The sequence below is a fragment of the Centrocercus urophasianus genome, unplaced genomic scaffold, assembly GCF_019232065.1.
Source record: "Centrocercus urophasianus isolate 14NV4802_14NV808 unplaced genomic scaffold, USGS_Curo_1.0 seq_15, whole genome shotgun sequence".
Lineage (NCBI taxonomy): Eukaryota > Metazoa > Chordata > Aves > Galliformes > Phasianidae > Centrocercus > Centrocercus urophasianus.
This window is the reverse complement of record NW_024884697.1, coordinates 7,243,562-7,256,947: the sequence shown is the minus strand read 5'-3', so window position 1 is coordinate 7,256,947 and position 13,386 is coordinate 7,243,562. Positions and strand designations below refer to the sequence as shown.

At 37.2% G+C, this 13,386-nt stretch overlaps 1 protein-coding gene across 4 annotated transcripts in view; it reads right to left on the bottom strand.

The window, feature by feature from the left end:
- Positions 1-13,386, bottom strand: part of SEMA3D (semaphorin 3D) — a 139,871-nt gene that overhangs the window by 62,600 nt on the left and 63,885 nt on the right. For all 4 annotated transcript variants that reach the window (XM_042815704.1, XM_042815706.1, XM_042815707.1 and 1 more), the window contains exons 4-5: positions 5,277-5,339; positions 3,482-3,601 (exon numbers count right to left, since the gene is read on the bottom strand). In XM_042815704.1, coding sequence (XP_042671638.1) covers positions 3,482-3,601; positions 5,277-5,339 — 183 coding nt within the window. The remainder of the gene's footprint in view (positions 1-3,481; positions 3,602-5,276; positions 5,340-13,386) is intronic.

Genomic DNA, 13,386 nt, shown 5'->3' with positions numbered 1-13,386 from the left:
TTATGATTTCAGTGGTCAATTTTGCATTTTTTGATTCAATTTTTGTAAGCACTGCTTTGAAGTTTTACTAGTTTGGAACAGCCCAAGTGGACATTTTCACATATTCCTTTCATCAGTTTTCTAAAAGCACACGTAACTGAAACCCACAGTGTATCCTTCTGAAGACAAACTGGTTATTAGAATGAGTAAAGTCTTAGTAGGTACAGAGAGATTATTTTAAGAATGTTGCTATTAGAGAAGGGAGAATTCCTGCTGAGGTGTTGTTAATGTACTCTCCCATGGAAAGTGGCATTCAGAATCCCACTGGCACTCAGGCATCAAATCATTTAATGTTTAATGTTTGGGTTTAATGTTTACTGCAGAGGCACAGCTTTTGAAGTTAGTTAAAAAGAAATATCTATGATTTAAAACATTATGTAAAAGAGGGTGAAGTGACTTTGTTTCTATAGTGGATTGTTTCTGTAACTTCGACTTGCAAGAGAACTGAAGAGTGCAAATGACATCTAAATATGCCCAAAGAGATTCACATAGAATTAGACTTCACAACACATTTATTCAATTTATGCTAAGCATACATCAGACTATAAATAACCAAACATTGCTATTTCATCGAAATGTCTTCTAAACCCCATAGGCTCAGAAGACAAGAGGCCGGAATACTGAATAATTAAGGTTCTTGCTTAAGAGGGAAAAAAATCAATTCCAATCAGTGGAGATAAATTCAATTTCCTGCAGCAATTCTCGCTGCTATAAAGCAGAATTTAATAGTTAGACAAGAACTATTGTTATCCTCTCAAACATCTGAGATATCAGGTAAACCAAATTATCAGGCTACTTAAATGCATTCATCAAGGACAACACTAAATTAAAAACTGAGCATTGTTTTGCTGACAATAGGATATTATTGTCCCATTCTCATTTCTTCTAAGAAATGCAGCCCTGATCTGCTCAGAAAACCTTTGTGGCATAACACACACCAAGAAGCTTGTTCCTATGTCCAGGAATACTCAAGAGACTGAGGACTCTGTAGATCACTATCAAACACTCCAGACTTCAACCACACAAATTAATGGACACAACCACGTATTCACGCAGTTAACCTCTTGCTTTCATTCTGGACAAAGATTTCAAAGAAAAGAGCGTCCCTTGGAGACGTATGGCTAAGAGCACCGGATGGGCCAAGTCTCTTCTTCATCAGCCAAGAGAAGTTTTGGCAGTGACTTCAGCACTAGCGAGGCTAGGACTTTAATCCCCTTTAATTGTGTGATCCTGTAAAGGATTTGTATGGCTTCAAAAGCAGTGTGTGCTGTGGTTTTGAGTCACCTGATCCACACTCCTTTCCTGTCTGCTTCTGCAGCATTGGCAGCAACCAGCAGGGCACTGGGCAGATCCTCCAGCAGCTTCCAGAGGTCAGCAGGGTGCTGCCTGCTTTCAAAGCCCTGTGAGACTATCTCAGGCTCTGGCTCTCCCAAGCATCCCACAGCTTCCTAGAGAGGCTGCTAATTATCAAACATTCATTATCCATTCTTACAAATCAGAGCTTAAAAATATCTAAAATAACAGATCTGCAACAGGACAGCTTTGAATTTCCACACAGGATTTCTGGCTTCAGTTCCTACAACCAGGAGACTTCTCCAGCTGCCTGTCAAATTCAAGTCAGTGTGTTTCAAGAAGAGTGGACTAAGGACTGTCCTGCTATGTCACATTTATCTGGACAGGCAGTGGCTATATTGCTGTTTGGAATTCTAGGAGGAACGGGAAAACATATCTGATGCTATTCAAAGTCTGTTTCAGTAGGATGTTGCAGAAGAGACGCATCAGCAGGAAAGTTGTATGTAGTGATGAACGCTGAACAGCTCACTGCTGCAGCTGAGCAACCATTGAGTGCAGAACAGGCAGAACTGGGAGACAGGGGATTAGGAAATACAATATAAGGTTTCTTCTTTCATTTCCTCGCATAAGGTAATTGGTCATATCTAATTGAGACAAACCCCCTTGTCTAGACTGACCGCCAGATTGAACAATCAGGCCAAATCCATAATTTTATAATGTCTGATGAGAACAACCAACAACCATCATAATGAAGTTACAATGGGACAGTGAATAAGACAGCTCACTAATGACCGAGAGGTAAACCAGAACCTTACACTCTTGCTGAGAGTTGTTCTGCTCAGTTCAGCTGTGGACATAATCATTCGAGCTGAGGAATCAGAATGATACAAGAGATGTAAAGCTTCAGTTGTTTCAACTGGAGTAATCAAAGAAATGAAGCAAAGAAGACTAAGTTGTTTCTTTGCAAGCCCAACTGTACAGCCTGTTCCAAACAGTACCAGGAGAATTAACAGCTTATTAGGGAAAGAGTACCATCATGCATATTTCAGGCAGCTCTGTAACTTCAGCATTCTCTGGTCAGCCATGGTCCCACATAGGACAATAAATAAATAAATAATAAAACCTTTACCCTCTCCCTCTCTTCTGCCTTCACCCCCTCCCCCCCTTTTTTTTTCTTTTCTGTAAAGCATTTGCCATCGATTTTGTCCATCAGCATATATCCAATACATACATACTTGAGCTTACTGCATTTAATAACATATAGTTACGACTCACTTTTTATATTCTACAATTTCACCTAGATACAAAGAAAAGGGAAAGCTATTTCTACAGCAGTGCAGGAAGCCTGCACTACAGGCAAATAACCAGACAGGTCATCAGACACTGTCTAAGAGCAGAGCCAATGTTATAAATATAACTAAAGTGTTATACGTATAGGAGTTAAAAAGAGACTTGTGTACTAAGTGGCTGCTTGACACAACACCAAAATGCTTCTGTTGTGGGGGTTACATCTCAAACATTTACCACTTAGGATGGAGATTTCTTTGTCACCAGCAAATGAAGTCCAATCAGCTGCTAACTTCAGTGCAGGAATTCAACACTAGTGACCGAGGACACCCAGCACTTAGCGACAGGGCTGCAAACCATCTGCAAAGGCCTGAGATGCTGCCCTTCAGCTTAGACTTAGAGACCATTTACAAACTCTGAATTACTCTTGTGCACAAGGAATAGGAAGCCATCCCTGAGGAGCAGGAGATATGTGTACATTAGAAGATAGAACAACTAATGTCATCTTGAACTCTGTGTGTGTATGTAAGCAGAAAGTATATGCGGAAATGACTTACAAGAAAGAAGGACATCTGGGTTAAATGTGCTCCTCACTTACTTAATCATGTGGAAGTGTCATTCTGAAGAACTCTGTGTATTAAGCCTTACCAAGGAAAGTGCTTTGTTCAAAAGCGATATGCACATATCGAATGTGAGAACACGAGTTCCTGTCTGACCTTCAAAATCCACCATTTACTCTGTTATTTACGCAAGCTGCTGTCAGTTCATTTTTTACACACTTGCATGGTATTTCCCAATCTATAATGAATGCTAGACAAAGGTTACTCCTTGACGTATTAGAGTAGTGAGAAAATTAAATTACCTCTTTGTGAGTGCCAAGTTCAATGTACCCACAGAGGGGGTGAAATGCTCCTGTGCCACAGACATAAACATGTGTTCGGTTGTAGGGCTGAAGGACTCTAATAAAATTGGCACATTCTGTCTGTTGCAAAGACAAAAGAGAGAAATGTTAATTTTCATGTTTATTTTTCACTTTCACAGTCTTGTGCTACATTTTAGCCTTAGGATCCTTGTATTTAAACTTAAAACTACTGTAGTAGTGATTGTTTACTAAACAGTTCAAAGTTGTGATGGTTAAAACTTCACAGTGGCTGTGTATCAGGCAGCTCATCAATCAGACTTGCAAGCCCTTCTTTTGTAATGCTTACAGCCATGAGGAGCTATGTGGTAACAGAGCAGATTGGATGACGTCTGCTCAGCTTATGCTGTAGACATATTTCTAGTCAACTGAGGTCAGATAGCCACCAAATTTGTCTGCCTATAGATCCTTCTGCCTTTGCTCCTGATCAATGGTTCTGCACAAGCTTTAACACCAAAGATTACATGATAGAAAACTGTGGCAATCAGAAGGACTTCAGCATTCTTCCAGTGGGATGTTTTGTGTGAGTGACCTCTCTCTGCACCAACCACATCTAGCTGGTCACTTTTATTTGAATCCTTTGGGAAGCTGAAGCTAGTCCTGGCTTTAAGTGGACTTGGCTGTAGTGAGTAAGCAGTCCAGATGGCTGCCATATGCTGTAAGGGTGTTGCACTGGTTGATTATGAAGGCCTGTTGTAGGCTTCCCCAAAATTGAAGAAATATAAACAGATACGACAAGGTATTTGGGAGGATATACACAAGCTACCAACCTGCACCTAAGTGAGAGGCAAACTGCAGAAGCAGTGCAGGATTCAAAAAGGAGAAAGTTATAATGTATGCCAAAAACAAATATTCCTTCCTCTGGTCTTTTTCCTTTTGTTTAGGTACAGAAATATATCAGTATAAATCCTCCATAGAGACCAGTATCAGAACTTTCCCAGTGCTCAGAAGAGGTGTTGTTTAGCCCTTGTCTGCTGTAAAGATAATAGTGGCAATAAGCTAGGATAAAAAGTTTAAATTCCTGAGACAAGAGGAGAGAGAGTATTTTGAGCTGGGCTCTACCTTAGTAACAGACAGCTCAAGAGAAAACACAAGATTTGTGGAGAGGAAAGGAAGAAATTTTATTATACATCCAATAAATGTTTACATTTATGGTGGACTCTAGACACGATGTAATCTGCGCCATGTAAAGAAGATATGAAAGTTTTATTGTATATATGCTTGTGCCTTATATACACAGAGATTTCTTTAAGATTTGTGGTTTCAAAGCTATTAGGTCTGAGATTTTATTTTAACCTTAACCTCAGTTGTCTGCAAATTAAGTTAATTTGTAAAGTCCGTTGCTACTCTGTTTCGTTAATCAATTATAATGGAGTTACATTCAGGATAATTTCCAAGAAAAGAGCAGTTCAATGAGAAGGAAAGGATTTCCACAAGAAAAATATTTCCCACAGTAAAAGTCAGAAGAACGTCCATTCATCTATCAATTGACTTCATTATATACAAGGACGGCTAAAACACTTGCTGTTTTTAATAGTGAATATTTTTCTAGAAGCATTAACATTTAAAGACATCATGATTTTTAAATGACTCTCCCCCCTTTTTTTTTCCAATTAGTTCAGGAAAACAAAACAAAACAAAACCTCAAAAACTTACAAACAGATTTAATGCATTTAGAAACAAATATACAGATGTGCAATATTACCAGCAGTAACAAAAATATGGAGACTGTACTTACATGGGCATCTTTCCCAGCTAGTTTGCATAATTCCAACTTTTCTTTTGCTGCAGGCCAGTAAATCTGGAAGATAGTTTAAATAAGACAAAGATTATGAATAATACAAATAGTCCTGTGACTACTTATAGTTTAACTACCTCCATGAGCAGTTAAAACATACTTATACATGTTGAAGAAATTTACATGAGTAGAAGTGAACCTGGCTTTGAAAACAGTCTTCCACCAGAAGTATCAAGGCTTTAAAGCAAACTCCTTGTTCTTTGTTGATTTCTTCATTGTGCATATCTACTTTTAATAAGTGCTCAGTTAATCCAGATAGAACACCTTGTAAGTACTCTGAATAGCATGCTTTTCTTAAAGATAAGATGAGCCAAAATATCTAGAAATTGAACTGACTGCAGAACTAGGCAATTCAATTTGTAATGAATTTGGTCCAGTGAACACGGCAAAGCAATTTTAAAAAAACAGCTCGCTGTTACTACCAGTGTCCAAATGAAAAGAGGTTTTGTTCAAAAAACTAAAGGTAGGTGAAGGGAAATTCTCAGAACAAGAAGTGCATGACAAAAAATTAATACCACACAAAAATATTACTTTTCAACAATAACCAATGTACTGAGTAAAGCATACAGATTTTGAAAATGGAATATATAAGCTTAAAAAAAAATCATATACCTTACATAATTTTCAACATAAAATATTACCAACTTTCTTTCTTCTTTCATCTGTACAATTCTGTAAATTAGTTTTTGGTGTAAATGATGGAGCCAGATGACAAATCACTGTCAGTTACTGTAACCTCAATGATATTAGTGAAAAATAGCAAAGAAAAACTGCTAAGGTTCTGGTTCATTGATTTCAATTAAGCAGTAAAAATTGGTTATTGTTATTTTTCAGATTCTATTCAATTCAAAAGGTAAATTAAATATGAATTTTTCCAGAAGCATCATGCTGAGCACAGATTTATTTATTTTTTTCCCCTGCTTATTTTGACAAAAGAAATGTACAGTCAGTCCTTGTGATTAACAATAACAAATCACAGTATTTTTTGATCAAATATTGGTTAGGAAATTGTTTCAAGTTCCAGAAACTAATATGCAGATTACTAGTAGTCAGAGATTTCTTATTACTCTTAAGCCTACAAACACTTTCTAAAACTTTAATAATGCCATAAGAATAAAGCTTAGAGATTACAGATAAGATAAGACAATGATTAAAGATAAAAAGCATTAAGAATTGTCTTTCAGTAAAGATGTATAACTCAAAAACATGCAAGAGAAAGTAGTATCTATAACATTCCCTTAGGTTCATCCAGCTGTTGGCACCTTTTAAGATATGCCTTGCCCCTTACATGGGTTCGCACCCTAGGATGGAATGCTAAAGAGTGTCCTACGTCCAATGGTGTTGTCACAACTCCAGATACAGTGTTCTCAATATTAGAGAACTCTTTTTATTTCATTCCTTTCTCTTCTCTTTTCATGAAATGAAAATGCATGTGGTTTTCTGCAAGGAAATCAGTTCTCTTTCTTTCTAGTGAATTCACAGGTGCCTTTGTGATTAGAAGCTAATAATAAAGATAATGTACTTTAAGTTATATAAAGCTTAAGTAAATATTGCTGTAAACAGTTGAAGTTAATGATAAGGCAGTACAACAACATCTCAACACTGGAACACAACTTCATTTTCCCAGAGCATTTTTTCAGAGTGATGTCATTATAGAATCCAGGTATGAAAACACAACTGGAAATCAGCTGCAGTGGTATCTTTGGATTACACAGTGTACAACTCCAGAAAGTAGAGCAGGAAGTACTGGGAACTTGGCAAATCCATTGGGAAGAGCTGAAGTTAGTGCCAGTGAACTCAACGGTCTCTGCCGGGGCAGAGTGGTACAGCTTTGCCTTGCAGCACTGGTCTGCCACAAGTGTCACTGTGTTAAGCAGAAGGAGAGCTCGATGCTTAAGAGGTGCTGCTGAAGAAAGAATGATGAAAAATAAACAGATAGAGGAATATAAGATCAGGGATGTCCAAATGTCTAGGTAGTCTTAAACTGAGATCTGATCTTCAATTCTCTTGCACAGAAACTTCATACCCAGTTCTGCCCACACAACTCCTATCCACAACAGAAAAGGTTATTACAGAAAAGGGTCTTTGAGGAGTCTTTTATTTTGGTTTTGGCAATGTTTAGTTGTCTGGTTATGTAGACAAGATCTCCCTCAGCAGCTTTTTGAAAATACCTGCCTCTACCCTGCAACAACACAGCAGTACTAGACATTTCCTTTGGGAGACCTAGTTATATTGGAAAGCAGCTATTTGAAGGTATCATATATATTAATGGACACCACCTTCAACTCTTGTTGAGATTCCTTCACTGGCCATTGCATTTGTCATGTAGGTTGTACAATTCAGGATGAGATACACCTCCTGCCTTTGTGACTGAAGACCATTGTCAATTACGAAAGGAAAGTCATTTGATTCTCATTCTGGCCACTCAACAGACACAGTGTGTAGCACTATGCAAAACCACATTAGTCAATGGAAAGCATAGCTAAGCGATCCAACTAACTTTAAAATCAACATGCAATACTACACAAAGGAATTACAGTGATATTTATTTGCTTTTCATCTGAGAATTGAAAGGTTCCCAGAAATAGTCATTTCTAAACTGTAACAGATCAAGACAAGTGCATAACACAATAAGTGCATATCAAGACACTGTATAACTTCAGGTTTAAAACAGTACAAATTATATATATATATAATGATCCACATTTGAAATGTCTAGATAAATGTTAGAATAGCTATGTGTAATTGCTCAGCTTAAGAGAAGAATGTAACTAGTTGAAATTCATCAACAATATACTTAAACAGGATCATTTTCTTCTCTTAAGCTTCGGTTTATTATCCTTGCAAAATACCCATATCAAAATTCCAAGATTAGGGCTACTGTCATGATTTCCCAATTGTATCTTTTATGGACCAATTAAAAAAAATAAACCTTACCATTACTTCTAAATAATTGTATAAATATTTTCTTAAATTTAGCAACAGAGAAGAAATTAAAATCTCCTAATAAGTGCAAGCTAACTTTTCTCTTGGCAGAATGAAAGAAATCCTCCCAGGAATACAAAATTAAGTAATGCAGAAGTGTGGGACAGATAAGGTATCACATTAAAGGGTAGCTGGAAATTGATTTCTGATTAAAACAAAACATTAGAAACCACAAAAATCCTTTTCAGATCAGAGGTGCAGTAAGTTCTAAAAGTAAGCAACATTTTTCCTTCCTCTAAACAAGCATTTTTACTGCAAGAATAAAGAGAAAAAACGAATTTTTAAAAATACAGATGCTTAATGTATATAAATTGTTAGATAGATGCTATATTACCATTATATGTATCTACAAAGATACAGTTCTACCTGTTTCATTTCAGCTGCCATCTGTCATGAATTAACAATACTGGTTAAGAGTTAATATTTCCCTTATCTTTCTTTATCTTTCTTTCTCAACCCACTTCTGTTTGTAGAGTAGAACAGTCTATAAACTCTTTGGTGAAGTGATGGCTCAAAGACAGAATGCTGAATTCTGATTTAAAAAAAAAATGCTGTATTAAATTGGAGGTTATCCAAGAATCATTTCTAATGAAACTACTAAATCTAGCATGATGCAGGGCTTTTCCAAAACACTGGAAGATAATACATATTATCAGCGCGCGCGCACACACACACAAACACACATAACAAACAAACAAACAAAAAACAGAAGAAATTAAACATTTCTAAGAAAATTACAGACCTATTTGCCTTATTTCACCTTTTTGAAAGGTTTCTATAGGAAAGTTCTACAGGAAAGGGATAACTTAAGTTTCTAACGAATATCCAAATTGTATCACACTCAATATAACTTGGTGAAGAGTTATTATTCCTGGCTAATGTTATGCCTTTCTTTAAAAAGACAGTTGAACTACACATTACTGTAGAAGAACTCATCAGAGTTCCAGTAAAGTATTTTGTAAGGTGCAACACAGAAATATCAATTTCTAATTAGCTGAATTAATCATAGTTCAGCTGGGAAAATTTATACTTTTTTAATTAAAAAATCATCTGATAGGTATGGAGCCTGTGGCAGGAAACTATTCATGGAATTCTTAAACAAATATTGGCAGAGTTCATTTTATTTCACATACTCTTCAGTAGTCTTTACAAAAACAAAAATAAAAACAAAACAGCACTGCAACAAAATCTGGAGATGACACAAAGCTGGGAAGTATCACTAATACAAACAAAGACGGGTAATAATCCATGGGAGGAATAAAAGGATTTTGATGACAAGAATTATAGACAGTAAGATGAAATTAGTGTAAACTGGTTGTAAATAAAAATAGATCATAGATTAAGAAAAAAATCTGAAAGACCAGAGAAATGAGATTCTGGGATTAAAGACCTTTCTACAGAAGTTGCATGAAGCATTCCACAACACTTTTTATAGCAGAATTGGATGGGGTTATTAAAGGAATACCTGCAGCATGAGCTATTTGTTTGTGACAGTGAGACCAATTGACCAACATGATTCCTCCCATTCCCATGTCCCCGAGATAATCATGCCAGCAATGAGCACTTGAGTGTTTCACTGAGGTCGATGGCTTTCAGCAGCCCTGGAGGTTTCACTGGAACCTCTCGTGTGCTTGACATCGCACACGTGCGTCAGCACTTCTCTATCAGCACAGTCTCTGGTACGAGAAACCCCAAAGCGTTTTGTTAGTGGTACAGGTAGCACCAGCAGGATGCATCCCTATCTGGAGTGAAACACATCAGCTGACTGCTGTGTCTTGTAACACGCACTCACTGAATTTGATCCCTGTGAAGAAAGCCACTACTTCCTCTCTGTTTTGAAGGACTAAGAAGTGGGTCGAAGCACTTAGAGGAAAATACATTGATTTTAAGCAGCTGCTTGATACAACCAGAGAAAGCCTGCTTCCTTCTCTTGCTTTATTCTATGTACTACTTTTTGTTGTACTGATGCTTTAGAGAAGAAGGCATGGAATAAAATTATAGCATCCCTGCATCCAAATGTCTCATTAAGACTTTGGGAGTCATGCATAACATAACTCAAATGCTCAAGCTCAGTAATATTAATGTATTTTCTATATGACAGTTCCAAATGAAGCACTCAAAGAACAAAGGCAGATAGATCTGTAAGCTTGTCATCACAATGGCATATGAAATGTGCTCCCCCTGAGAAATTTTCCTCCATGAGACTACTTCTCTGCGCAATAAAAATAAATAAATACAACAAGATTGGATTCCTTACTCAGTGTAATGCAATCATAAACCAGATGCTGTAAAGAGAGCAACCGTATCAAAAAATGTTGAAGTAAACCAAGAGACAGTACAAGCCCAGCTATGCTCCTACCCTACTAATTTTAACACTCTGATTTCATTTTTCCCACCAGTAAAATGAGAATAATGGCACTTGCAATTTTCTCTCCTTTATGTTCCACTGCCTAAGAAATTAATTAATGGCTGAAAAAAGGAAAATGTTAAAAAAACTAGGAAGATCAAGGAGCACTGAGAATGATGTGACAATGATCGAATGAAAAGATTGTCACTGTGTTTCGTATGACAGTATCGTAAATATCACAGCCCAATACCTCAACGGAAGGTGTTCAAAGATCACTCTCTAGGAATCAGAACATTTGTTGCTTCTGTATACTGACTCAAGGTCACATCACTGCTAGAAGTTTATTGAATTTCCCAAGGAACATGGGAAAGAATTTCATGCCGTTTTAGTATTATTTTGCTGAAAACAAAGAGCGTTCTAATTAATGGGAAAATGAGCTTTTAGCATACTATGCAAGTGTACCAGTTGGTCTCTAAATACCTCACATCTGTTGCACTCATCTATTTGGTATGGGAAGCCCACAACTTGGGAAACTGCGGAGATTGTTCTCATACACAACTCTGAAGAGGAAGGTTACCCTAAGAACTTCTTGTAACTGGTTCCTACTGTACTTGCCATACTCTGGAATTCAACATTTTAAAGTCATGAGTAAACAAAGGAAGTTCAGATATCTAAGTTCCTTATCTGAATTTTTCCCTGTATTTGAAACCCAAACAGACTGTCTCTAGAACTAAATTTTTCACCTTTCTTTTTAACAGTTTTATCAAAGGTTAGCTAACTCCATGGACTACTTAGAGATTCCTAAAAGCCAGGCTAGTGTTCTTAAATCTCTGTTACTTTAATAACTACCACAAACCTTCCTTCTTTCAACAGGTATTCCTACATCCGACATGCTAATTCCCACAGCTGAGATATACTTCCAGGGAGACATTTGACAGAAATTTCCAACTCCAATTATTTTATAGCAACAGAAAATCAGATCCCTGAAAGATTTTATACGGCACAGGGAGAAGAGAGGATATAAAGATCAATCCAGATTGATTTACAGCACTGTGGGAACCACAAGTGTCAAGGTATATTATTCCTTATTTTATCAAGCTGAATTTAATGCCCTTGGAAGTCAGAAGAAAACAGTTGTGCATTTGGATAACACACTCACAGACTTAGGATAGCTTAAATTTGGCAAGTGGCTGTTAAAGAGAAATGCTTGAACCAAACAAGCTTACATTGCATCTGCCTGAGTGAAAGAGAGATCTAAAATTGTCGCAGGGCTTTTCTTAAACTCCAAACACAACTGCAGGAGTAGCCAAGGCTTTCAACATCCAAGGGCTTTCTGAGAAGTGCATTTTCAGGTGTACATTAAGCAGGTGTGAAAACATAAAGAAAACAGACCAAAAGCTGAATTCATTTACACTGGATTAAATCCTGAAAGGCTTCAGTGCTTTTGCACTTCATTTTCCACAGCATAACCACAGCCTATCATCTGTTTCTCCTAGAAAGAAACCATACAACAGGACTTTTAGTGTAAATGGCATTTTTTCTGACCATGTTTATCCCTTCAGACTAAAGATAAATCCTACCTCTGAAAAAGTCAAAGCCCAGTATGGGTTTTCAGAGAGCAGGATATTGGCTGTTCTTTATGCCAAAATACAGGTGTAAAATATAAAAACAAGAGGGGATGTTTATGGAAACACAATTCACAGCAACAATGCAAAAGGAAATAACAGAGACACTCTCTTCCACCTAGGATCACTGTCCATCTGGCCACATACTGCTTTCTCCACGTTTTGCCCATAGATTGTTGTTCTGCATTTGTAAACACTGGTTGAAAGCTTCCTTGTACACACAGATCCCTAAATTTAAGCCTGTTAAACAATGTTACAGACTCTAAAGGTTTGCAGATCTTCAGAGCAACATTTATATAGATCAATGACAGGGAAAGTCCAGGGGATAGCAAGCACAGCCATCACTTCTATCTCTGGATGTCCCTGACCTGAGAGACACTGTCATAGCTCTTTCTTACACATTTCCTTCTGTAGCCATTGCTGACAGCTTTTAGAGACAGGACACTAAACTATACACATATCCAGTAGCAACAGTCTTGTTTCACTGCAAGTGATCGGCAAAATTCTTCCTGTATGAGTTTCGGAAGGCTGGGAAACTAACAAGCGAGAATGAGTGCCTTATGAACTGCAACACCCAGAAAACTTATTTCTGAAACAAAAGTAAGTCAATAATTATGCCTTTAAGTCGTGGTAACTAATTCCTTATGCGTGAAGAGTCAGATCATGCCCTGTCAGATTTCAGCATCTTCCTGATTCTTTTCTTGGGAAAACTAAGAACAGTGTTCTCCGAAACAGATTTATAGCCATCATTCTTCCCTGCCACTGGGCTGATTTTAACTTAATCAAGACTCCTGTATGATGGCACAACCAAGTCTTAATTCAGTGCTGGCTAAATTCCCGTTGGTTTCATTCATAACTTAGACACTTCTATAGACTGACAGGTTTCCCAGAACAATGAAGGTATCTCGAGGATGTTGTTTTATACATATATGCATACGCTTTTTCATACATACCCATCCTATTGCAGAGATAGGTGGGTCACACTGCAGATATCACACAGTGATAATAGTGTTGACACACAATCCCATTTTTGCAGTTAATAAGCAGAGAGCTGTAGAAATGCAAATAACTGCTTTGCAAATATTTTGTAAGT